General features: G+C 38.2%; 3 protein-coding genes across 5 annotated transcripts; 2 read left to right on the top strand and 1 right to left on the bottom strand.

The window, feature by feature from the left end:
* Positions 1-2,448: 2,448 nt before the first annotated feature.
* Positions 2,449-3,592, top strand: LOC103402479 (WEB family protein At3g51220). Its single transcript, XM_008341233.4, has one exon. It carries the CDS (start codon positions 2,569-2,571, stop codon positions 3,469-3,471), a length of 903 nt encoding a protein of 300 aa, XP_008339455.3. The 5' UTR covers positions 2,449-2,568; the 3' UTR covers positions 3,472-3,592.
* Positions 3,593-7,063: 3,471 nt separating this feature from the next.
* On the top strand, positions 7,064-10,261 carry LOC103416391 (nifU-like protein 2, chloroplastic). Its single transcript, XM_008354643.4, has 4 exons — positions 7,064-7,309; positions 7,407-7,518; positions 8,541-8,851; positions 9,877-10,261. The coding sequence occupies exons 1-4, from the start codon at positions 7,250-7,252 to the stop codon at positions 10,063-10,065; spliced, it is 672 nt and encodes a 223-aa protein (XP_008352865.2). The 5' UTR covers positions 7,064-7,249; the 3' UTR covers positions 10,066-10,261.
* Positions 10,262-10,934: 673 nt separating this feature from the next.
* On the bottom strand, positions 10,935-19,862 carry LOC103402408 (valine--tRNA ligase, mitochondrial 1-like). 3 transcript variants are annotated; one of them, XM_008341154.4, is made up of 20 exons: positions 19,189-19,862; positions 19,006-19,062; positions 17,836-18,011; positions 17,679-17,751; positions 17,509-17,574; positions 17,340-17,423; positions 17,000-17,077; positions 16,802-16,885; positions 16,602-16,681; positions 16,167-16,224; positions 15,785-16,087; positions 15,511-15,678; positions 14,869-15,068; positions 13,551-13,950; positions 12,842-13,093; positions 12,244-12,744; positions 11,909-12,000; positions 11,687-11,786; positions 11,377-11,528; positions 10,935-11,259 (listed from the first exon to the last, which is right to left on the bottom strand). In XM_008341154.4, exons 1-20 carry the CDS (start codon positions 19,234-19,236, stop codon positions 11,106-11,108), a joined length of 3,126 nt encoding a protein of 1,041 aa, XP_008339376.2. In that variant the 5' UTR covers positions 19,237-19,862; the 3' UTR covers positions 10,935-11,105. The 3 variants fall into 3 exon arrangements, with proteins under 3 accessions (XP_008339376.2, XP_028949466.1, XP_028949467.1); XM_029093633.2 differs by having other exon boundaries at positions 17,836-18,002; XM_029093634.2 differs by lacking the exons at positions 17,509-17,574; positions 17,679-17,751; positions 17,836-18,011; positions 19,006-19,062; positions 19,189-19,862 and adding an exon at positions 17,163-17,252 and having other exon boundaries at positions 17,340-17,365.
* Positions 19,863-25,475: the final 5,613 nt, after the last annotated feature.

Here is a 25,475-nt window from a genome sequence, read left to right as displayed (position 1 = left end):
TAGTCTATGTATTTAGTTTTCGTGTTTGTTTTTGTCAAATTTTTTAGAACTATTAATAAAATAGATACGAAATAAATATAATTAGAAATAAAAAATAATAGTAATAGAAAGAAATGAACATTGAACAAAATTGATTGGAATTAAGAAGATTATGGTGAAATCGGATTATGCACTTGCAATACAATTGATTTTAGATGCTAAAGTAGATAACAGTTGGAAAGTTTGGCATTGGAATTGTTGTGCTCTTATGAATCAAAGTTGATCTTTGTGAAATTTGACATATTTACCTTAAAAATAATCTTGTTGCTGATGATTTGACTTATTTGGATTCATTATGTAATTTGAGTCTAGTCTTTTTTAACAAGCTTTCTCTTTTTATCGTCAATTGCTAGTTATTCACCGCGTAATATTCTTATGTAATTTAGTCTGATCAGCCGCCAAGAACTTATTCCCTTGAGAGTAGTCAACACTACTTGCTTTTCCTTTGACGGCTTTGTCCTCCATCATTTCTCATTTATTCATGTTTCGGTTGGGGAGGATAGAAGGGTCTCACCCTAATATTATGTACAGATTTTTATTTTAATTTCAGTATTGAATATTTTAAATTGAATAGGTAATTTTATAAATAGCTTTGTAATAGTTTGACTTATTTAGCAGGAATTGGATTAAATGTACTTGATTAGCTAACAGAGATAAACATATTGACTAAATTGGCCAAATTGACAACACGAGAGCTAAATTAGCCAATACACTAAACACAGGGACTATTTTGATATTTAAGACTAGAAAATAATACGAAGGTTGGATTAATGACAGTTCATTCAGTGTTTCATGAAGTTACATATGTTAATACAAATTCACGATCAATTTAGTGTCTATTTGAAGTACCCATGGGCGGATCCATATAGGGACCCAGGAGGTCCAAGGACCCTCCGGAAGTCCTAAGAAACACTTGTGATCGACCTTTGGGACCCTCCAACAATTTGGGCAGGTGCAGAGTTGAGAGTCTTATTGTCTGCATGGATGTGCATGCAACAATGCTTATAACGGATAAAAGAGGTTTCTAATTTTTGTTTTAAAGGACCTAGCCAAAATGACAACGTTTTTTAGCCAAGTAATTATAAAATATTTAAAAACTAAAATATCTCTGGTTTTTATACAGAGCCTGAGAACCCCGATCCTTTCCAATATCCCCAAATTATATTTAAGAACTCCCAATCCCAAATCGTCCCAACCTCTCAACTTTAAACTTGAGTTACCCCATCCCCCAGCACCATTTGCTGTTCCACCACCTCTAGCTGCCTATTTTATTTCTCCCAAATTCATTTAAGTTTTTTAATCATAGACTCTAGTCTCAACTCCTAATTGTAATATATATGTTACATTAACAAATTTCATCTTTGTAGAGTCATGACCTCCCTTTTTTTTTTTTGTATTTTGAGAGCCGAAATCCGCGCCCTTACCATTGGACCCCTTGATGTGGTTGATTAATTTTGGTTATTCAATGAACCAAATTCAATAAAAAATAGTGATATGAAACTAAACTAGTCTAATATTTTTTTTGAACTTTTATCTTGAGAGTCCCCGATCTTGAAATCCTGGATCCGCCACTGGAAGTACCCTATTTGAAAATATTTTGTTGCTATTTTCAATTTTCATTGCAATCCTGCCCTTTTGCTTCAGGAGTAGTGTGCATGGAAAAATTAAATCACTTTCACCTTGTTAATTAATTAATTTTTTTTTGTAACGATAGATTTTGTTAGATTAGATGTTAGATTAATCATCTATAGGGTTCAAACCCACACCGTCTTGTTAATTTATTTCATTGCATCGTAATTTCAGCTCTTACTTTACCCATTTACCTACGTTGTTTTTCAATTAATCGTATTAATCCTAGTGTGCACACAACTTAGTTATAAAAGCATTTATGCGCACCACCGTGCAACAGCCGAAAATGAAGACAATTTCAGGATTCATATATTTTGGCGCCTGTTTAACAATCAATGATTGGGGACAAATTTTAGGCTCGGATTTCACACAACACGTATTGGGTTTGATTCATGGCGTTGATGAATCACATGATGTTGGTCAGGAGGAGGCTACCTTTGCGAGTCTTCCCAACCTCCGGAAGAATGAATTGTCGTGATGAAGCCAATAACAGATCCTTAAAAAAATTGTCAATTTTATAGGATGATGCTAGAAAACTATATTTTTAAACCACATCATATTGTGTACAAATTATGGCCAAAACTAAAAAACATTTCTCCCTAGCATTTGCCATTCTAAAGTTTGTATTTTCCTTCACACACACATAATAAAAAAGGAATGAGCGGGTCGGGTGGGTGAGGGCAGTATCCATAGGCGGGCCGTGGAGTTGTTATGATGTCCTCGTCCACCTTAATCCATGATCCCTATCCTGCCCGACGTTTTGTCTTAACCTTGAAACAATCTCTCTCTCTCTCTCTCTCTCTCTCTCTCTCTCTCTCTCTCTCTCTAAATTTTGAAGTGCAAGCAAAGAAATCCCATGCCAAACCAAACCCTACCGATCATCATGAAATATATATCTCCATGACCTTAATTCATGCACACCATTTCCTTCCATCTAGCACACACATATCCATGGAATCGGAAACCCAGCACTCCCTACAGCTTCCTGAAGAAAACCCAGCAGGTGGAGCAGCTGCCCTAACCCTACCACATGTTAACGATTACAACGCCAATGTCGACACTGCCCGACCCTTCCGCTCCGTCAAAGAAGCCGTAGCGATCTTTGACGAGCGCCTTCTTCTCGGAGACATGTTTTCATCCCCTAAACCCCTATACACCAATAATATTGTCCAAAGTAGCCCTACTACCACTCCATCATGGAAGTTTTCGCCGCCGAACTATAAAGAAAGCGAAGAAGTAAGAGTTAGTAGTTATGGTGATCGCGAGGAGAAAGTAGCAGTTATGGACACTCTTAAGAAGCTCGAGGCGGAGCTCGAGGAAACAAAGGTGGAGCTGAAGTTGCTGAAGGAGAGGGAGTCAGAAACGGAGGTGGCACTGGCGTCGTTGAACGCGGAGCTCCACAAGAACATGTCCAAGTTGGCTCGAGCGGAGGCGGATGCGGCAGCAAAGGCGAGTAACGTGCTGCATGTGTCAACAACTACTACATCATCATCACCAAATATTACTACTATGGGAGATAATGTTGAAGAGCGGAATAAGGGGGAGTGGATGATAAGGATGGAGAACTCTACGTCTTTGGCTCAAGTATTGACCATTGGTACTACTGAGAAACAAGGAGGAGCCGGCTACCACCATGTCGGAGCCGGCTACTACGACTATGTCGGAAGGAACAGAGAGAAGAAAACAATGAAGAAAAAGCCTATTGTCCCTCTTGTGCAAGATTTATTGTCGTGGAAAAAAGGGTCTAAATATTCCAGTTCTCTTTGCAACCCTTTTTATTCGTCTACGCAATTGTACTATTGAATCTTGATTTAAATCATGTTTAATTACTTCGATATATTTCTTTCAATCCAAAAGGGGAAGAAACATGAATATAAATGATATCATGTACTTTGTTATATTATTATTGCAAAAGTTTGTTTAATATTGCTTTCAAATTTATATATGATCTAATAAGCAGTATTTGTCAAATTTAGAAAAGAAAATGAAGTCGCATTTAAATCTCTCTCTCTCTCTCTCTCTGTTTGTTAGTCTCTTTACCCAAGTTATCCATCTGCGTTTTCACAATTGTACCCAAGCTGTTCAAGAAATTTCAGTGGCAGGAATCTCAAGGGAAACTGTGAGTGAAAAAGTTAAGGCTCAAGTAATGAGTCACTTTCGATGAATTCTAATTTTGGGGGAGCGGGACTAGATCAAACACTTTTGGGAAATTTTATTTAAACTCATTTAACATTTTTCTACACCTAACTTAAATTTTAAATGTTAATTGTCTATTTTACCCTATTGCATAATTACTATTAAGCACAAAATGAAATTAATAATAAAACTCATATTTATCAATAAACCCAAACATTTATTGTGTAGATGACATATTAACAAAAAAAATGTAGATGGCAGCACTTTCTCTTAACAAAAACAACTAATAATTTACAAGATTGGGGAAATATATCAATAAACATGATTAATGTCTCTTCGATTACATGCAACCAACTGATCACACATGAGTGTGTGTATAGGAAGCATTTAAGGGAAGGGATCCCCATTTTTCAAAAAAAAATGGGGGTATCCTCATGACTGTTAGATTTGACTTTAATGAAATCATGTGGTTGAGATTCTGTGACTTGTGATTTAATCTCAATCACAGAATTTCATTAAAACCAAATCTAATGGTTAAGAGGGTGTCCCCATTTTTTTTGAAAAATGGGGATCCTTCCCTTAAAAGGCCTGTATATATATATAGTTCCATTTGATATATGTTAATGGCGGTGATCGGGGATCAGTGATCTGAATTATGCTTTGGAGTTTGGAGGGGTACGGTTGAACAGACAAGAAATGTAATTGTTTGGAAGTTGTAGCCATAAACAAGATGGAAAACAAACACGAAACGTTAAAAAGGGGTTGGAACTTTCAGTTCAAATCCAACTTCTTGTCCCACAATCCCTTTTTCTAGCTAGTTCCCCTTTTCAGACTTTTGAAGAGAAAAACAAAACCAGAACAATGCACCCGTTGATCGATGATGCAAAGGAAGAGATGGTGATACATGGCTTTTGTCAACATGTATAGAAGTGTTAGTCTTGTTGTCAGTCATGGCTGAATTCACACCCCAATTTTCAGTTTTCATTTCCAGACGGCGTAAAGATAAAGTTAAAAATCAAATGGGTGTAAAGAAAAATCTACATATTGAATTGAGTTTATGGGGGTATAATAGGTAATAAATTTGAGTTTAAAGAAATATTAATAGTTTAGTTAAAAATCAAATGATTGCAAAGAGTAAGTTGAGTGTAAAAATAGGTTACATGATTTTAAATAAAATTTCCAAACACTTTTTATAGAATGTGGAACATGGACAAATAGAAGAAATTAAGTCGGACTTGGCCCAATCATTTTATGCCTATAAAAGGTCAATAATCACATCAGCATAAGATGACAAAAAAAGTAAAGTAAATATGAGATCACTTTATAATATACTGCAATCATCTTAAACAAACACTGATTTGAGCATGAGTGTTTTCTTGTAGGTATCCCCTCCTTCCTCATTGATGGCAAGCGGAGATCATGCTCGGTTTCTTGACATGATTACAAGATTACTTGTTGAAGAACTAGTGGACGAATACCAAATATAATGAGAATAAAAATAAGAGCATCATCATGTCAAGGCTCGCAATAAATTTTCTTGCATCGATCCCAGCCCATGCGAATAACGTTGTGTTTTTCTTGCAACACAAGATGTAAAGAACATGAACAATTACACGAATACTTGGCCAACTAATTCCCAGCAAAGAACACATATATATACACATTAGGTAAGGAACCGCTAGACATTCCGACTCACACACTATGTAAATCATCAAACATTTAAGCAAGGCCAGCCCTGTATTTATGTTCTCGATCTTACTTTTTTTCTTACAGCAAATTAAGGGTTTAGGGTTTGACTACATTTTCTTACAGCAAATTAAGGGTTTAACTACTTTTCTACAAAAAAAAAAAAAAAAAAAATTCAATTTTAACTTGATTTGTTGGACCATCTCCAAAAGAGTTAGATTATAGCCGTCAAATTATTATTGATGGCTGATGTGGCAATCTGAAGCCTTATGCCAAACTTTATACTTCTTCAATTGAATTGTCAAATGTTATTTTCTTATTACAATATAGCTTTAAATGGTAGTAATTATTAAAACAATATTGAAACAAACTTTATAAGGGATCCACCATTAAAATTAAGGGAGTTTTAACAAAACACTCTTGGTACTGTTCATTTTTAACGAAAAACCACATTTTTACCTTCAACTGGCACTATTCACTATACCTTTTAAAAAAACTTTTCGTTTAAACAAAAACAAAATTTGGACTTTTCGTTAGTTTTCCTTAAAATTAACTAAAAACAAATTTGACTGACTCCTAAGACCATCTCCAAAGGAGATGTCAAATATGTCAAATAGGATTAAAAGACATTTAGGTGTTCTTCAATGGATATGTCATATATGATGTGACATGTGAGTCATTTGACTTCTTGCTTTTTAGCTGTCTTTTTTTACAGCAAACAAAGAAGGAGTCAAATATATTTAATTGAATTTTTTAATACATGGGTCTCATTAACAACTAAAAAAATAAAAACTAAAATTAATTTTGATTATTTTTTAATAGTTAATGTAACTTTAGGCTCAATAAAATAATAAAATAAATATTTGACACATCCATTGGAAAGGAAGAGAATTTAGCACTTGTATTCAATTTGCCACATCAGACATTAAATAAAATTTTGACATATTATATTTGACATCTTCTTTTGAGATGCTCTAAGACCATCTCCAAATGAAGTATCAAATTTTAAACATAAAATTTAAATTTGAAGGCTCATGTAGCACATTGATCTTTTTAAAATTTTTGTTTTCCAACCGATATGTCAAATTTAAATTATTATTATTACATTATTTACTTTTTATAGTTGTAATTAGTATTTTAAAACAAAAGATAAATATAAAAATTATGAAAAGCCTTTATTAATTACTAAAAATAGATTTGAAGCTGCTGTCAAATTTGACAAGAACTTCCTCTATTGCCTTTCCATGTCATGTTATATAGGAATTGACATTTCGGTTAGAAAACAATAGTAATGTTTTTTTTTACCTAATGAGATTTTGTGAAATTTAAAATCATGTAACAAAATTTTGAGATTTGGATCACTTTTTTGTTTTGTTAAGATTTGGATAACTTGATATAGCTTATCACCGTTGATTTATGGCTCGTTTGGTTGTACTTTTAAAAGATTCAAAAGCGCTTCCTAATGAGTAAAAGCGCTTTAGTTTAAAAAAATGATCGTTTGACAAATATTTTAAAAGTACTTTTAATTAGAAGTAGAAGCACTAAATAAGCATTTTCTAAGAAGCACAGGAGGTGCTTCCTCCTAAAAGTAGTTTCCCATTTTACCCCTGAAACAAAAGGAAAGTACAAGAAAGGAAAATCAACGGCGGTACTTCGAGCTTCTTCTTCTGCGACGTACCTGTTTGGTTCCCGAGAAAATCCAAGAAGAAAGGAAACGAAAAGAACAGAGAAGAAATCTCCGCCATACTTTTCATTCGAGATGAGAGCGATGCTTCTCAATTCTCCGCCGTACTGCAGACTCCAACAACCACTTTCCACGGTTTTCTTCGATTTCCCTTTAACTTTCATAAGCAAATCAATTGCTTCTTCTTATATTTTTCCCTTTTAATTTTGAATTTTTACCCTTTTTTCTGCAGAGTTGTAGTTTATTATTTGGAGGCTCAGGCTCCTATGTATCTTTCAGTAGAGGGCGCAATCTGGTGCGGTCTAGCTCACGGGTTAGGTTACCTTCACCTTCACGCAGCCTAGGTCAGTTTCTTTTTATTTCGAAATCAATGATTTTTATGCTTTATATATATATATATATATATATATATATATAATCAATCAATTGAATGTTTGTTTGATTTGTAAGCATCGGCTGTATTTTTCAATCTGATATAATTAGTTTATTTTCGTATAGGATACAATTTCAGATAGTAGTATTAGTTATTTTATTTTCAACTTTTCTCGGCTGTTATCGAATTCAAGATTTCTGTAATGTTTGATTGAACTCAATTATGTAATGTTTGATTGAACCCAATTAACTACACAACTCGACTGACTCAACTTTAGAACATTGATATGCTACGCACTTGTTGATGTCGAAAATATATAATGATGTAATTCTGTGTACCTTGTTGCAACACGAACTTTTGTTGTTAATGGTTGCCATGCTTTTCTTGCTCTGCTTCTGTGGATGCTAGTGTGAGTCAATCCAGTAATGTCGCATGAATATTCCCAAATTGAGCGTTAGTTTGAAGGTAATGCAAGTGAGAAATCTGATTATTAGTCAGTACGAGAATCTGAAGATGGAGGTATTTGTTGGACATTTTAGGAAATGGAACCCTTGTGGAGCCTTACGAATAAGAAGACATTATGGGATGGCTACGGTTGCTCTTTAATTTGCAACGTTGACAACTTATTCTTCTGGATAAAATAAATAATCAAAGCCCATATGTAGGTTCCATAAGGACATGCACTCCAACTTTGCCGTAATCACTGTTTCATAATTTGACACAGATAGTTCCGGGCCTTATTAGCAGCCAGTTTAAGACTTCGTTACATCCCAGAAGTATGTGTGCATTAAGAAAGGCCAGTAGAGTTTATAATATTCTTTTCACTTTAAAGGTGTATAGAAACACAAATCAAAATATTTGTGTTTGTGTGTGATTGATATTCTTTTTTCTGTAAAGATGCTAAGATCATCTATGTAGCAGGTCGCCACTCCGTCTCGTTTTAGTTTTACCTAGTTGGATGCTTATGGTTATCTATATTTTATTGTTGTACAGTTGTTAAGGCGGTTGCTACTCCAGATTCAGCGGTTGAATTGCCACTGACTGCAGAGAATGTTGAAAGTGTATTGGATGAAATCCGACCATATCTCATTTCCGACGGAGGAAATGTATCGTTACATGAGATTGATGGAAATGTGGTGCGTTTGAAGCTTGAGGGAGCATGTGGCTCCTGTCCAAGCTCTGTTATGACAATGAAAATGGGTATTGAGCGTCGTTTAATGGAAAAGATCCCTGAAATAGTTGCAGTGGAAGCAATAGCTGACAAGGAAACAGGACTTGAACTGAATGAAGAAAATATAGAGAAGGTAATATTTCTTTTGAAGTCGTAAGACCCCTTTAATAATAAAATTGGATATACTTTTTCATGAGTTCCTGCTTCACGCATAAATCTGAATGGGATTTTACACTGCTGCTGCTTAAGGATTTTGGTTTAAGAAAAAGTATTATGAGTTTATTTGAATTTTATATAGAAAATTGAACCAATATGATATATAAGAAAATTGTTTAGTGGTGTTTGTTGCACTTGGCTCGTAATTTCTGGGGATTCTAAAAACCGTTTCCGTTTATCACTATCCAATAAACCTTGCAATGTTTGCTTAGTTGAATTATTATACTGCTGTTTAGCATACCTAGAGTATAACCAATGTCCTCTGCCTACATTATTTTTCTTCCTCGTCATTGGTGGTCAAGTGCTTTTGCAGTGGGCTATTAGTAGTAATTTACCGTGTTTCTTGGCCTGGTTATTAGGATAGTGATGATATCCACTGTGTGTCATGCACTAGCTCAAATAAGCTCAAGAAATTAAAATAAGAAAATTGTGATTATAATAATTATAATTCATACTTCTTTACCCACATTGAAGTCTTGAGGGATTGTGTTCGGGTCAATATTCCGTACTAACTTAAATTTTGAGTGGAGATGTCATTGTTAAACCACTTTAAGTCAGCCTTGAGTGTTTGACTAAAACCTAGGATACTTACTCCTGTGACTTACTGTCATGCTCTACAATGACCGTGAGAAGTTTAAAACCCTGATCAGCCTTCTAATGTTCTAGAATTGTGTATTTATTTTCGGTATGTATGTTCATTCTTGTTATTTTTTTGGTTAAATATAACTCTTTCCTTTCGGTTGACTGATATGTTGATACTAGGAAGAAATCAAATGTCTTTACTGCATAAAGTGCGGACTGCATGTCAGATGAATTGTGATGGAACGAAAGATAATAATTTCATGTTTAGATGAGTTCCAAATATAGCCGAAAAAATAAGGAAATTGGATGCTTGATTTCAGGGATGTCCTCTTATGTATTTGTATATACAATTTGCTCCAGGTACTTGAAGAAATTAGACCCTACTTAGTAGGGGCAGCAGGTGGATCTCTTGAACTTGTGACAATCGAGGAGCCTATAGTGAAGGTCCGCATCACAGGTCCAGCTGCTGGGGTAATGACTGTTAGGGTGGCGGTAACACAGAAATTGAGGGAGAAAATCCCATCCATTGCAGCAGTTCAACTACTCTGACTTTTTTGAGTCGAAACAAAGAGGTACACCAGGTGATGTTGCTGCTGCATTTTCTTCCAAAACTCGCACCTTGTATGGATAGATATTACTATTCAATTCTTTACAAATAGTATAAACATGTACAGTTAATAACCTGTGATGCAATAGGTGGAACAAAGCTTGAATTAGATATAAGCACTGAGAGCTCCTTGTGTTATTTCTGTGTTCATTGAGATCTTTGCGGGAGCGGCCATCAAATTTCTGATATTCTTATTGATTCATGGCTGTATAGTGCAAGTTACTTGGTTTCTGACAGTGAATTTAATCAGCTCTAGTATCAGTCACCGACTGGTTTTCGTGTCAAATGGAAAATTTTTGTTCTGCAAATTTCTATTGAATTTGGAATATAACCTTGAAATGAGCTTGAAAAATGTACATGATCGGTGATTCTGCTTGATTTATTCGATCCTATAGCCATAAAGAATAAGAGTGTGTGAGAAGCTTAAAAATGTGTATCGGGAAATGACGTGTTTCAGTTAAACTGGAAGAGTTCCCTAACTCCAAACGCACTCAACTCATACCAAAAACTTCTCTCAAGCCTTTGCTAGCTTTTATTGCTCTACTACTTCTGGTATGATTATCAGAAAAGTATTATCCCAATTGAAGCCCCCATTCAAGGAAGCAACACCGGAACTTAGCTCGATCGGCTCGTAAGCCAGCCTGACGACCTTACGAGCCCGACTCTGACAACCTTTCGAGCCCGACTCTGACGACCTTTCAAGCCCGACGACCTTTCTTTCCAGCGATTACCAATGGCTAGTTTAATTTGAAATATAACCTTGAAATGAGCTTCAAAAGATAAACACATCTCATAATTTGATACGAGCATGGAGTACTAAGGGCTTGTTTCGGATCTAGAATTGAATAACTCACTAGAATGAATGCATGTTAAAGAAAGAAATGAAACATTTTTATCTGAGTTGAAGGTAGAAGATATGAGAGCGGGCGGATAATATTAATCAGGACTCCGCCTCAGAACGCGGTCGGGAACACACATTGGTCTAGTCTCCAAGGAGATTATTTCCATCCCTTTCCAAAGACATGATCTCCCCGTCCAAGGACTGAAGCTTGTCAGTATTAGCTTGTTGAATCTTCTCATTAGTCTTTTCCTTGTAGCCTGGAGAATTTATCATCAACCACAGCTTTTCCCGTTCCCTGTAATAAGTATAACAAGATTAAATTGATCACTTGTATGTATACTTTACGGGCTTTATACGATCAAAAACGAAGCAAACTTGAAACACAAGTAAGATTTATGAATAATGTGCTTACAGTGTGAGTCTTTCCATCTTCTCGCGGATCGTTTCAGGGTCTGCCTTTACCCTTGGAACGTTCAGAAAAACCAAAATGTTTTTATTTACAGTAGACATCACGTATCCATCTGATTCGGTAGGGGTGGGAAAGCCATCTTCCTCATTCATTACCTGTAGGGATCAAAATGTTTATCATATCTAATACCTAAATCAACGAATGGAAAACCGCGTTTACTACTAAAGTATCATCAAACACTTGTTTTGCAGACAAGCCTCCGCAATAAATATGATCAATATGCACACTCGATTGTCTCCAAAGAAATACTTACCGTCAAAGATGACAAATGGGCAAGAGTTTCAATCTCCCGTTGATGGCTGCAGATTATCTTCCAATCCGAAATTGTTCTACAAATCACAATAGCTGATCGCCTGAAAGAAACACGGAAAGAGAATGAGTAACTAGTTATATCCAGCTCACGACGTGACATATCAAAAGTTCAGAGTTATTAAGAAACAGGAAAGATGTCACGCACTGCACCAACAAGACGTACCTTTCATGACTTTCTTTTGCGAGTGAACGGAGAGATTGCACAATAGACTCTGTAAGGTTCATCTCAGATTCCACCTTTTCGTTTGTCCAGCACTGGACGAATAACACGATACAAAGGTAGTTACTACGCATACTAATTTCCGATCAACAGTAAAAGAAAAACACCATTCCTATGTGTAGTATTATAGTTGAAGCAAGCAATGAAACAAGTGAACGTTTTGCAACCATTTGCCTCTATTTTGGGCTAGTCAGGATCACCAACATAGTTAAATTTAAAACAAAAAGGACGCGAGAAAAACTCGACAAAATAATGTCAATTATTATGACTAAACTAACCTCTATGATGGATGGATATTCGCATATCATAATTGACGTTTCTCTCTTGTGATCCCCTGAAGATGGAAGACGCTGCCACAGTTCTTCTGTGACAAATGGCATAAACGGATGAAGCAACCGTAGCCCATTGTCAAGACATAACCATAGAGTGTCTTGTGCACAACCCCTTTCAGATGCAAACTTTGGATCGTTACCAGAAAAGTAGGGCTTGATAGCTTCAACGAAAACATCACACAACTGGTACTGCCACCAAGCATGCACTGCAGTGGCTGCATCTGATAATTCGTACGATTCCAGTGACAAAACAGTTTTGGAAATGGCTTTGTTCAGTACCGAGAGTATCCATTGGCAACTAAATGGGAACACATCTGGATTTACAGTTGAGGGCGGAACATAGTCATTCCCAAGTATGCTCAGAGAAAACCTTACTACATTCCACAATTTATTACACCAGTTTTTGTAGCCCTCCACCCTTTTGATATCCAGATTTATCTTATCATGCTGACAAGACAAGAAAACGAAATAGATGATTAGATCCACCGTCCATGCGAGACAAGAAGTACCTGACGAAAGTAGTAAGCAAGACAGAAGTTTAAACCTGAGCAGTGTAAGACACTAGAGCAAAGCGGAGAGCATCTGCGCCACATTCCATAATCCCCTTAGGAAAGTCTTTCTTTAGCCCTTCTTCCGAGACAGCTACTTCCTTGGCATCCAAATTTCCCTCTAAAAGCTTCTTCTGTAGACCTTCAAGTTCAACACCATTGATCACATCAAGTGGATCAATGACATTCCCCAAGGATTTTGACATTTTACGCCCATGTGCATCACGAATCATAGGGTGCAAATATACCTGCAGACCGAGAAACAGTACACTTGTCACTTCAGTAACTAAAACATAATGAAAAAGCTATCACAGAAAGATTTCAATAGCAGAATTATTTGCTTGTTTTCCTCTGTATCACAATCTCTCCATAAACGCAATAAACAAGGCACTAAACACCAAAAAAAAAAAGACCAGTTTGGGGTTTGTAGCTTGTGGCATACAAGAAAAGCCTAAAAGTCACACAGCTAAAACACCTACTGGGGCATGCAGACAAGCTATGAGAAATATAGATGTGTAAAATTTGGAATCTCGTCACAACAGCGTGCTAAGTATCCTCAAAACTTCTTTTCGTTCAAGCTTTACCAAGAACAAAAATATTGTCTCCTTGAGTAGTATACGCAATAACATTCTAAAGCCAGGTAACTAGTAACTTATAACTTTGGCAATATGCAACACAAAATAGAATGAAAAAAATTCTGCCCACCTTTGTAAAAGGTACATCGCCGCCCAATGTCATTCCAAGCATTACCATACGAGCAACCCAGAAAAAGAGGATATCGTGACCAGTTTCAAGAAGTGAAGTCGGATAAAATGCCTTTAGGTCTTCTGTGTCCTCTGGCCAGCCCAACACAGACAATGGGAAGAGAGCAGAAGAAAACCAAGTGTCAAGGACATCAGGATCCTGAATCAATTGAAAGTTCCCCTCATATCTACCACTAGCCTGTGCTCGAGCCTCTTCCTCATTCCTTGCAACCACCCATCGATCATCAAGTACTCCAAAATCCTCCGCCTTATCACTCTCATAAACAACATACCATGCGGGAACACGGTGACCCCACCACAGTTGCCTCGAGATGCACCAGTCACGAATGTTTTCAAGCCATCTGTGATAGTTAGAGCAAAACTAAGTAAAAACTTTTATTTCTTTTCCTTTCATAGGAAAGTAAACTGATAATATACAGAAACAGAAGGAACACATAGAGATTAAGAGAACCAGCTATCCACATTAACAAGGAACTCTCAAACAAAGGGGTCTATAAAAAGGCTTGGAAAATATCAAAATAACAGCTAAAACAACCACTATGGTCGTCAGTGCTGACAGAAATATTGGTAGCCAATTTGATGGGTGTTTCGATATTAATAAAACGTCAACAGAAATAATGGAAAGTTTATAAACACTGGAAAATTGAAATGAAACTTTAGGAAATGTTAAACACGACGACAATATAGGTGGTAGATATATAAATTTTATATCTAATATAATACACCTGATGACAAGTTGAATATAAACTAATCCTTTAAGTGTTATCAGTAATGTATGCTGAGGTTTATTTGTTCTGACATCCATCGTTTTTTTCACTAAACGTGAACAATGTCATGGTACAGTTTGCCTAAAGGGTCTAGCCTTCTTCTTCCTTGCGAGGTATGCACCTATCTCCCGCTGACATTTTGGACCCTTTGTTCATTAACTTGTAGCAATTAGGTTTGGGTGTTAGGGAGTTTACTCTGCTTACTCAATTACAAGGAATTCCAGAAGATATTTTGATCCGGGTACTCTATATTTTTGGAAAGGATTTTGGCAATATCGGTGTTATTATGCCTAAACTCTGATTTTTATCTGAATCAGGGTGAAAATCTTCGCTCTCCAGGCTGATTTTTCCAATATTTAGGTGAAATAAGTGTGATATTTAGAACACTGACAACAAAGGACCAGCAAGAAGCAAAAACCAGTCGCAAGTATTTTAAAATTCATTATGCAATACTGATACCAGAAACATTTTGAAGTATTTTCAAAAGATTACCTCTCCCATTCAGCAGTATATTGTCTTGGGATGATCTCAAGCTTCCTATTTTCACTATCTACGGCAGCATCGAGGGCTTGCTTTCCCATACCACTGCATTTGACATACCATTGAGGTTTAATCTTGGGTTCCACAACATCCTTGCTTCTAGAGCAAATACCAAGGCGCATCTCATTGTTCGTTGCTTCTTTAAAGAGGCCCTAAATGCCATGAAAAAACAGTCACCAAAACATCCATAACACCATAGAGAAAATACGCAGAATCGCAAATAGACAGTACCCTCCATCAAGTGGGACGAGTGTGCAACAACAAACTGGTGATGTTCATAAGTGATGCAATTACAAGTAAATTAAGTTAATTTCTGTGAAGTGTCTAGGATGACAGAAATGCAAAAAAATTCAATTTCGAACTGATTGCTTGAAAGAGTATCAATTGGAAAATAGTGCAAAACAAAAAAAGGAGAGTTTCATTCAGTATCACAGATGCTACTTCTGGCAGCAACAATCTAGCTTAGGAGGTCGCCACCAATAACCAATACACTTATCTCTTCATTAAGCATGTATCAGTCATGTAGATACTATGATGCAGTATGTTCGTAATCAATACAAGTTTCAAAGGAATGTAGTCATGTAAAATATATACCTTCTTCTTTAGTGCTTCAGTCACTGCCTCTCGGGCTTGGAAACGTGGCATTCCTGCAAATTCTCCACCCTCCTGATTTATTTTTCCTTCATCAGTAAAGATGTTAATGAACTCAAGGTTATGGCGCTTCCCGACATTAAAGTCATTAGGATCATGGGCTGGGGTAATCTGCAGGAGGCAAAGAGAGAGAGCGTAAAGATCTTTACATCCCTGAAACATAAACCAGAAAAAGAAATTTAATGCAATCACTTGGAACTTCTATGTTAAACCTTACCTTCACAGCACCAGTACCGAACGCTGGATCCACGAGAATTTCATCACATATTATAGGAATTCTTCTTCCATTGAAAGGATGGATGGCATGTTTTCCATGAAGGTGTCTATACCTCTCATCATTAGGATGTACAGCGATAGCAGTATCACCAAGGATAGTTTCCACTCTAGTGGTGGCCACCACAATCTCACCAAGTTCTTCCTCCATTGGGTAAGCAAATGAAGTTAACACGCCAAATTCAACAGGGTTCTCATATCCAGGAACCCTCAGTAATGTCCTTTCTCGAATATCTATATAATCCACCTATACAGACCCAAAAAATTTCCATAAATATATGCTGCAAAAATAAGGAAAAATATGCAGGTAAAAGAAGAAGGCTGACCTCAATGTCAGATATTGCTGTAAGCAACCCACAATCCCAATTGACTATGCGATTATCCCTGCAAACAAAACATACCAACAAAATCCAGAAAGCTTAGCAGCCAAAGTGAAGAAAAATTCAAAGACAAGAAGGTAATTTATAAACTTATAGATGTCGATGATTATATAAGTCAATCTGTGTACACTGTTGTCAAGTTTCAATCCTTATCCCAACTGACTAAATAAGTACTAGCATCCACCGTCACATTAATGTTAGACCTAAACAGCACACCAGTGGTACGTTCTCCTCTGAAATTAGCAAAACTTTACTAACGGCTTATCCCTTACATTGTATTTATCAAGAAAGTTTAGATTCAGATTAGCATAGAGCTCTGAGCTGGAAAACACATAATAAACAAGGAAGTGCTCCCCTAATATTCTTCTATGCCAAGCATACCTGTAGAGAAGCCCTTGCTTATGAAGCCTTACAAAAGCCTCTGCCACAGCACTTGATCTTTTCTCATCCATCGTGAAGCACTAAAGTGTAGGAAAAAGAAAAGCTAAGTCAAGAACAGAGAGAGATCTTCGTTTATTGAGACTGCCAATACTTTGTTTCAATCCAAAAGTCAAACCAAGCTTCAAACTCAAATCCTTTACCTCGCGGGACCAATCCAAAGAAGCTCCCAAACGACGTAGCTGCTGTAAGATGGTGCTCCCGTGCTTTAATTTCCAATTCCACACCTTTCACAACCAAGTTACCGAACCACAACATGAATAGGTATGAATGTATTCAGAAAATTTTAGAACAAAATTATTTAAGGGATCTATGTCCAGCTAGTTTCAATTCAAGCTTACCTCAGCCACAAATGCATCGCGACCTATATCATGTCTGGTAATTTTTTTCTCACTCATAAGCTTCTTTTCAACAACAACCTATAATACGCACTTGGAAGTTATGGCCAGCAAACGAATACATACGTAATGAAGATAAATCCAGATCAATGAAAACAAAGATTACATGCATATATATATGGCCAAGATATGATTAGGTTGATAATTCGTCGCTCATGGCTATAAGGAACTGCTCTAATAAGAAAGGACATATCCCCTACACCCAAAAAAGGCCAAATATACAGCAGATTCATATTTGTGGCACAATAAAACCATTTGCTAGTTAAGAGAAAAGGAACAAAACCTGTGTTGCTATCCCGGCATGGTCCATTCCAGGCAGCCACATGGCATTGTAACCGGACATTCTCCGCCAACGAATGATAGTGTCCTGCATATGACAAAATCACATCCAATTTTCAATGAACACCCTTACCGATGAAGAGCACAAGTCAGGAATTTATGCAAAGAATGACCTCAATAGCAGCGGTGAGCGCATGGCCTATGTGAAGGGTACCAGTTACATTGGGTGGCGGCAAAACCTGCAATTTATGTGAAACCTGATTAATGTTCTCACTCTTTTTTCACTTTATCCATATCAATGCATACTCATGAACAAGTTAGTTTGGAGCAGTATGACACTCACAATCACAAATGGAGGTTTGGAGCTGTTAGATTCCGCTGAGAAGAACCCCATTTTCTCCCACCACTCATACCACCTGTATCAACCAGTATAAGAAATACGAAGAAACTACAAGTACAATTTATGGGAGAATTAATAGTGAAAATATGAGTACACTCACGACTTCTCTACAGCCTTCGGATAGTACCCTGTCGTCATTTGACTAGCCATCCTTTTCTTCTCGCCAAATGGAGTCCCTGGATCCTTTGCATTTTCATCTTCATCATCCCAAAGCCTTACATTCTTCTTTTTACTCGTCTTCGAAGTAGAAGCACATGCTTGTTGCTCCTGGATGATCTTATTTTTACAATAAATATATAAACCCTTAGCAGTTCATCATTGCATTGTTATTCTATGTTTATGTAAAAAAAAAAAATTGCATCTAAAACCAGTTTGCGTCTACAGACCCGGCCTCGTGCCCAAATTTGTTTAGTATGTCCTTTATAAATTTCAATTATGTATAGTTCCAACCACCAGGACCAAATTTGTAGTCATCATTGTTCTAAAAATTCCCACCTAGCGCCGTCTAGGCGCTAGGCGTTGGGTCACCGCCCCGATTAGTCCCTAAGCGTTTGAAAATTAAGAAAGTACGCTTAGACTTGCTTAGGCATCCGCCTAGCCCGCCTAAATCCGCCTAGGTTGCGACTCTCACTTAGACAGAAAATCGATAACTTTGATTTTGCATTTTGATTTTTCAATAAAATGTAAGAAACTTGTTGAATACTTGGATGAACACTTATTATATGCTTGTTCCCCATGTTTTCAATATGTTCTAATACTTTATAATTTATATGTCATTTTATGTCGCAATTTATGTATCCTAATACAATTATGTGTGTTTTTTTAAGTATAAATAGGTACTTATTTATACAATATATAATAAATTTACTTAAATCCGCCTAGTCTGCCTAGGCCCCCACCTAGACCCCCCTAGCCGCCTATGCGCTAGGCTCTAGCCTGCCGGCCGACTAGCACCTAACGTTTTTTAGAACCTCGGTAATCACACTCCATTCCGTTAGGTCCAAAGGCGACTACAACTCCCGACCTCAGCTTTCAGAACAACAGATTTTTGTACTGAAACCTCTACCCAAATTGCTTCCCCTTTGCAATTACACCGAGCAACAATTAATTTCTGGCCAAAGAACGACACGAACCAGAGTTTTTTTTTTTTTTTTTTCTTTTCCATAGCTTCTTTTTTATTTTCCAGCAGTGAATGATAATAAAATTAAAAAAAAAGGAACGTTGTTGAGAGTGTAAAAAGCCATAAGAAAATCACAAGAATCGCCATTACCTGAAGCTTGATAGCTTTCTCCAAAGCTTTTTTCTTCTTCAATTCCTTCTCTTTTGCCTGTCCAAAAAACAAAACAGAAAGAAAATACAATAACTTGTTCCGCAAACAACACTGTACCAATTTCAAGTATAAAAATCTCAGCCAAAATTGAAAAAAAAAAAATCTGAGAAAGAAAGAACGAACCTTCGCTTCCTTTTTCTTTTTCTTCATCAAATTTGGCTCTTCCTCCATTGTGGAAGGTATTAGCCGCACTGGAGACTATATTGAAGGCGTTAAGTTCGGAGCACGACGAGAAGACGACGGCCGCGAGCTTGGGATACACGGAGAGGGAGGAAACCGGTAGAGTGTGGATGAAGAAAGAGCCCTAACTTACGTCCCCTCCCAATTTATAGTGCCCAGGGTTTTAGGCTTGGACTTGGTCGTCAGTATCCTTTTCTTTATAGGATTTGATTTGATTAATTTGTTTTAACACATATAATATTTACACTCAGTACTATGGCCTAGTAGAGCCACTCCGGCGTAGATAATATTTGTTAAAAAAAAAACACATAATATTAGAAAAAAAATATTAAATAACTAAAACCCCAATTTTTTGTGGGATTTCAAATTAGTTTTTAACCTTTTCAAACATTTGAAAAAAAGTACCCAACGTATTGGAAAAATCGCTTCCGTTAAGTCTGGCATTCATGGCCAGATTTTTGTAGTGACAATGGACAAATCTCATAATTTCGGATTCCCGCTTATTAAATATGTTCCTATGGAGGCCAAACCTCAAAATACTTCTTCGAAAACCTAACCTCTTTTTCGTCTGAACCTGCACTTACGGTTGTAACGTCGATGATTGCCGCCCTAAGATACTACCCCTTGCTCTTGGTCCCCAACGTCGATGATTGACGCAACCCAATCACGACCGACCGAGAACTAGTACCGTACAACATTGCAGAAGGCAAAGCCTACACCAACGTTCGGTTACAAGTGCCTTTTCATAAGAGGTGTTGTGGCTCTAGCCACGGTTGGTTGGCTAGCGTAGAGAAAATCAACCAACATGGTCGTCCACGCTTTCGGAAGCCAACTGCCCATTCATCTCTCCTCCCTGCGTGTCTCTACTCATCATGAGGCAGTATGAATATTATGTCCCAAAGGTCTTATCTGCCGATCCGCTACCAAAACGTTTGCACTGCCTCCGTGGTCCTGATCTTTTATATTCTGATGTTATATTTTACAAAAGACAACTCTATACAGTTAGTCGAGACTATGGACTGGTTATGTCTCATATGACCCTTCACGGTCGCAGAAGGTATAGTCACATGTAACTTATCAGCGTCTGTTCTATGCAAAGCTTGCCTCCCATGCATATCTTGTGGTTGTGGAATCAACCAAGGGTGACCTCTTGCAATGGCGTAGCCAGAAAACCTTGAAGGAGGGTCAATTTAAATTCGCCAAATCAAGCACTATTGAACCTTCTTAATGCATCACAAAAAATTTGTTTGAGGAAATTTATGAATTTTAGATTGGCAATGACCGTTTTTGTAAGTATGCTCTACGTACCTGAACTCGAACATTAGGATTGTAATCCGAAATTGAAATTCGTAACCCCGGGTATGTGGGAATTTCTGACAAGTTGATTTCCTCACAATTACGTTTTGGAGCACCACCAGTTGATTAGTCTCTTGATATTAAAGATGACAATTGGTTTGTGATTTTCTTTTAAAATATCTTTCCATAACTCTATAACAACAACAACAACAACAAAAACAAAGCCTTTTCCCACTAAGTGGGGTCGGTTATATGAATCCTAGAACGCCATTGCGCTCGGTTTTGTGTCATTTCCTCCGTTAGATCCAAGTACTCTAAGTCTTTTCCTAGGATCTCTTCCAAAATTTTCCTAGGTCTTCCTCTACCCCTTCAGCCCTGAACCTCTATCCCGTATTCACATCCTTGAACTAGAGCGTCAGTAGGCCTTCTCTGCACATGTCCAAACCCATTTTGTGTATGTGTTGATGCTTCACCGCCCAATATTCTGTGCCATACAGCATCGCCGGCCTTATTGTCGTCCTATAAAATTTTCCCTTGAGCTTCAGTGGCCTACGACGGTCACACAACACGCCGGATGCACTCTTCCACTTCATCCATCCAGCTTGTATTATATGGTTGAGATCTCCATCTAATTCTCCGTTCTTTTGCAAGATAGATCCTTGGTAGCGAAAACGATCGCTCTTTGGTATTCCTGATCTCCGCAAAAAGGTAAGGACTTAAGGATTGTTGATGCACAAAATCAGTGAGGACTTTGGTACAACATAAAGTATTAAGTTTGTGAGCTTCGCTAGATTGCTCTGGTCATTAGTGTGGATAAGTATGTAAATGGATGGAGACAGGAAAGCAAACATAATATGTACGTGGTTCACCCAGATTGGCTACGTCCACGAAGTAGAGGAGTTCTCATTAATTGTGAAGGGTTTACATAAGTACATAGGTTCAAGCTCTCCCTTAGTGAGTACAAGTGAATGATTTAGTACAAATGACATTAGGAAATATTGTGAGAGAATGATCTCGTAATCACGAAACTTCTAAGTACCGAAGTGTGGTATCGTCTTCACTTGCCTTATCTGTCTCATAGATAGATGTGGTATCTTCTCTGGAAGTACTCTTCCTCCATCTAGGGGTGGTATCTTTAACTGGTGGAGATGCACAAGGTAATGTATCAATTTCACTTGAAGCTTACTTGTAGTTTCAGGCTTGGTCAAGCGCGATACAAACCATGTAGTAGGAGTCCCCCAAGTCGCCGAGCTAGGGGATTTGCTGAAAGAGGTGACAGACAAGGTAAGCAATCAGAGCTCCAAGCAATCAGTCCCAAATCAGAAGTTTGATTTCGAGTTCCGGCTGATTGTTCTCATTCTCCCTATCTTGTAGGCAGCATGAAGGATAAAGAGAAGAAAATGAGAATAGATGATATGAGATACTTTTGTTTTTGAAAAAGTAACTTTCCACAAGCTTATTCTTGAACTGGGCTGGAGGGTTTTCTGGTTTCCTCTAGAGTATAAGGCCGACTGAAGAATTTGAGGGTCAAAACAAGTCCATCAAATCTAGAGTACGTTCGACCCTGCTGATACGGGATACTTTTGCTGTTGACAAAGTAATGGATGTATCGGCACGTGTTCTGTTACGCTTGTCTCCACATGCTTCCTTGTATCCTTCTCACTTTCCCTATCGGTTCCTCAGACAGATGTGGTATCTTATCTGGAAGCATAAGATGTTGAAGATGAGTACTCGAGAGCAATGCTAGGTAAGTAATCAGGTAAGGGGTTCCAGGCAGTCAGTTCCTGACTGGAAGCTTGATTCCAAGTGCTGACTGATTGCTCTTTCTCCTTGTCTTGCAGGTAAGAACAAGGCCAAAGGAAAAAATAGGGAAAAAGCATGATATGGGATACTCTTGCTTTTAACCCTGATGATATGAGATATTCTTGCTCTAGTGTAGCTTGTTTGCAGAGGTATTATCGGGGGGAAAGAAAGCTGAGTATTTCGAGAGGCTTCGTTGGGAGTGCCCTCTCAGATATGAGGAAGGGTTAAGCATTTTTGCAGGTCTGCGTGTCCGTTGAGGATGGAGGTCGACATATATAGGAGTTTCCCTAACAACAAGTAGTAATGCTATTCCTTTACCCTGCTTGGTCATATCATGGTAGTGGGAGCTGCCAGCTTCACGTGTGTCAGAGCACTTTGAAAAAGTAGTCTGTGGTATATGGAAAGCTGATGTTGCATGTGAAGATTACAGACAAGCTTTATTCAAGGAGATATAGCTCTCGAAGTTGAGAAAGCGGTGCCTCTTCGATTTTCGAACAAACAATCATGTCGGGGATCTGGCTCTCAAGATTCGGAGAACGGTGCCTTTTTGATTTTTGAGAGAGCAATCATGCTGGGAGTCTAGCTCTCGAGATTCGGAGAACGGTGTCTCTTCGATTTTTGAGAAAGTAATCATGTTGGGAGTCTGGCTCTCGAGATTCGGAGGACGGTGCCTTTTCGATTTTGGAGCAAGCAATCTTGTTGGGAGTGTTTTCTCGAGGGAGTCTTTTACCCTTTTTGGTCATATCGATGTGGTGGGAGCTGCAAGCTTCACGTGTCTAAACTTTGTCAGAGATCTTTGGCAAAGTTATCTGCGGTATCCATGAGCTGATGGTGCGTGTGAAAAGTGGATGATTGAACAGTAAGATTCACGTGCTTCTACTTCACCAGAAATCTTCAACAGAATGCCCGTAATTTCAGCAAAGCTGAGTGTGCATGTGACAGGTGCTGACAAGGCTGAAAAAAGCAGGTGCCTCTTCGATTTCTGAGATCGGCCCTTGTGGTCTCTGAGCAGCCCAACTTTTGAGAAAGCAAGCCTCTTCGATTTCTAAGATCGGCCTTCGTGGTTTTTGAGCCCAGCTTTTGAGAAAGCAAACGCTTCTTCGATTTCTGGGCAGACGCCTCTTCGATTTCTGAAGCTCTGTCGAGTGTAGATTTTTATAAAGGCTGGCATTAAGTTCCAAAGCACACTTGAATCTTCACCAGTAGAAGCTCCCTTCTTGCACTTCTAAGATCTTGATTTGTCCGACCTCTTCTCTCTTCAACACCTTTGAAAATGTCTGGCCCCTCCGACCGTCGTTTTGACTTGAACCTTGTTGAAGAGGCAACCACGCCTTCTCCAGACAACATATGGCGCCCATCCTTCTTATCCCCTACTGGTCCTCTTACCGTTAGGGATTCCGTGATGAAGAATGATATGATCGCTGCGGTGGTGGCCAAGAACCTTCTCACTCCCAAAGATAACAGACTACTTTCCAAACGGTCTGATGAGTTGGCTGTTAAGGATTCTCTGGCTCTCAGTGTTCAGTGTGCAGGTTCTGTGTCTAATATGGCCCAACGCCTATTTGCTCGAACCCGCCAAGTTGAATCATTGGCGGCTGAAGTGATGAGTCTCAAACAGAAGATTAAAGAGCTCAAGCATGAGAATAAACAGTTGCACCGGCTCGCACATAACTATGCTACAAACATGAAAAGGAAGCTTGACCAGATGAAGGAATCTGATTGTCAGGTTTTACTTGATCATCAGCGGTTTGTGGGTTTGTTCCAATGGCATTTATTGCCTTCGTCTTCTGGGGCTGTACCGCATAATGAAGCTCCAAATGATCAACCTCTGATGCCTCATCCTTCTAGGGTTTTGTCCAGTACTGAGGCTCCGAATGATCCCCCTATGGTGCCTTCTCTTTCTGGGGCTCTACCGACTGCTGAGACTTCTCCTAAGCAACCTTTCTGAAGGCTCCATCTTGTTTGTTTATTTTGACTCATGTATATGTAAATATTTGTAACTTATCAGAGATATCAATAAATAAGTTTTGCTTCATTTCCAACGTATTGTGTTAAATACACCAAAGCCTTCTTCACTGAGTGGGGTCGGCTATATGAATCTTAGAACGCCATTGTGCTCGGTCCTGTGTCATGTCCTCTGTTAGATCCAAATACTCTAAATCTTTTCTTAGAGTCTCTTCCAAAGTTTTCCTAGGTCTTCCTCTACCCCTTCGGTCCTGAACCTCTGTCCCGTAGTCGCATCTTCTAACCGGAGCGTCAGTAGGCCTTCTTTGCACATGTCAAAACCACCGTAACCGATTTTCTCTCAACTTTCCTACAATTTCGGCTACTCATAGTTTACCTCGGATATCCTCATTCCTAATCTTATCCTTTCTCGTGTGCCCACACATCCAACGAAGCATCCTCATCTCCGCTACACCTATTTTGTGTACGTGTTAATGCTTCATCGCCCAACATTCTGTGCCATACAGCATCGCCGGCCTTATTGCCGTCCTATAAAAATTTCCCTTGAGCTTCAGTGGCATACGGCGGTCACACAACACGCCGGATGCACTCTTCCACTTCATCCATCCAGCTTGTATTCTATGGTTGAGATCTCCATCTAATTCTCCGTTCTTTTGCAAGATAGATCATAAGTAGCGAAAACGATCGCTCTTTGGTATTTCCTGATCTCCGATCCTCATCCCTAACTCATTTTGGCCTCCATTTGCACTGAACTTGCACTCCATATATTTTGTTTGATCGGCTTAGGCGAAGACCTTTAGATTCCAACACTTCTCTCCAAAGGTTAAGCTTCGTATTTACCCCTTCCTGAGTTTCATCTATCAACACTATATCGTCTACGAAAAGCATACACCAAGGAATATCATCTTGAATATGTCCTGTTAACTCATCCATTACCAACGCAAAAAGGTAAGGACTTAAGGATGAGCCTTGATGTAATCCTACAGTTATGGGGAAGCTTTCGGTTTGTCCTTCATGAGTTCTTACAGGAGTCTTTGCTCCTTCATACATATCCTTTATAGCTTGGATATATGCTACTCGTACTCCTTTCTTCTCTAAAATCCTCCAAAGAATGTCTCTTGGGACCCTATCATACGTTTTTTCCAAATCTATAAAGACCATGTGTA

This window comes from Malus domestica, chromosome 15 (genome assembly GCF_042453785.1).
Source record: "Malus domestica chromosome 15, GDT2T_hap1".
Taxonomy (NCBI): Eukaryota; Viridiplantae; Streptophyta; class Magnoliopsida; order Rosales; family Rosaceae; genus Malus; species Malus domestica.
Note: the sequence above shows the minus strand (reverse complement) of the source record. Positions and strands in the feature narration are given on the sequence as shown.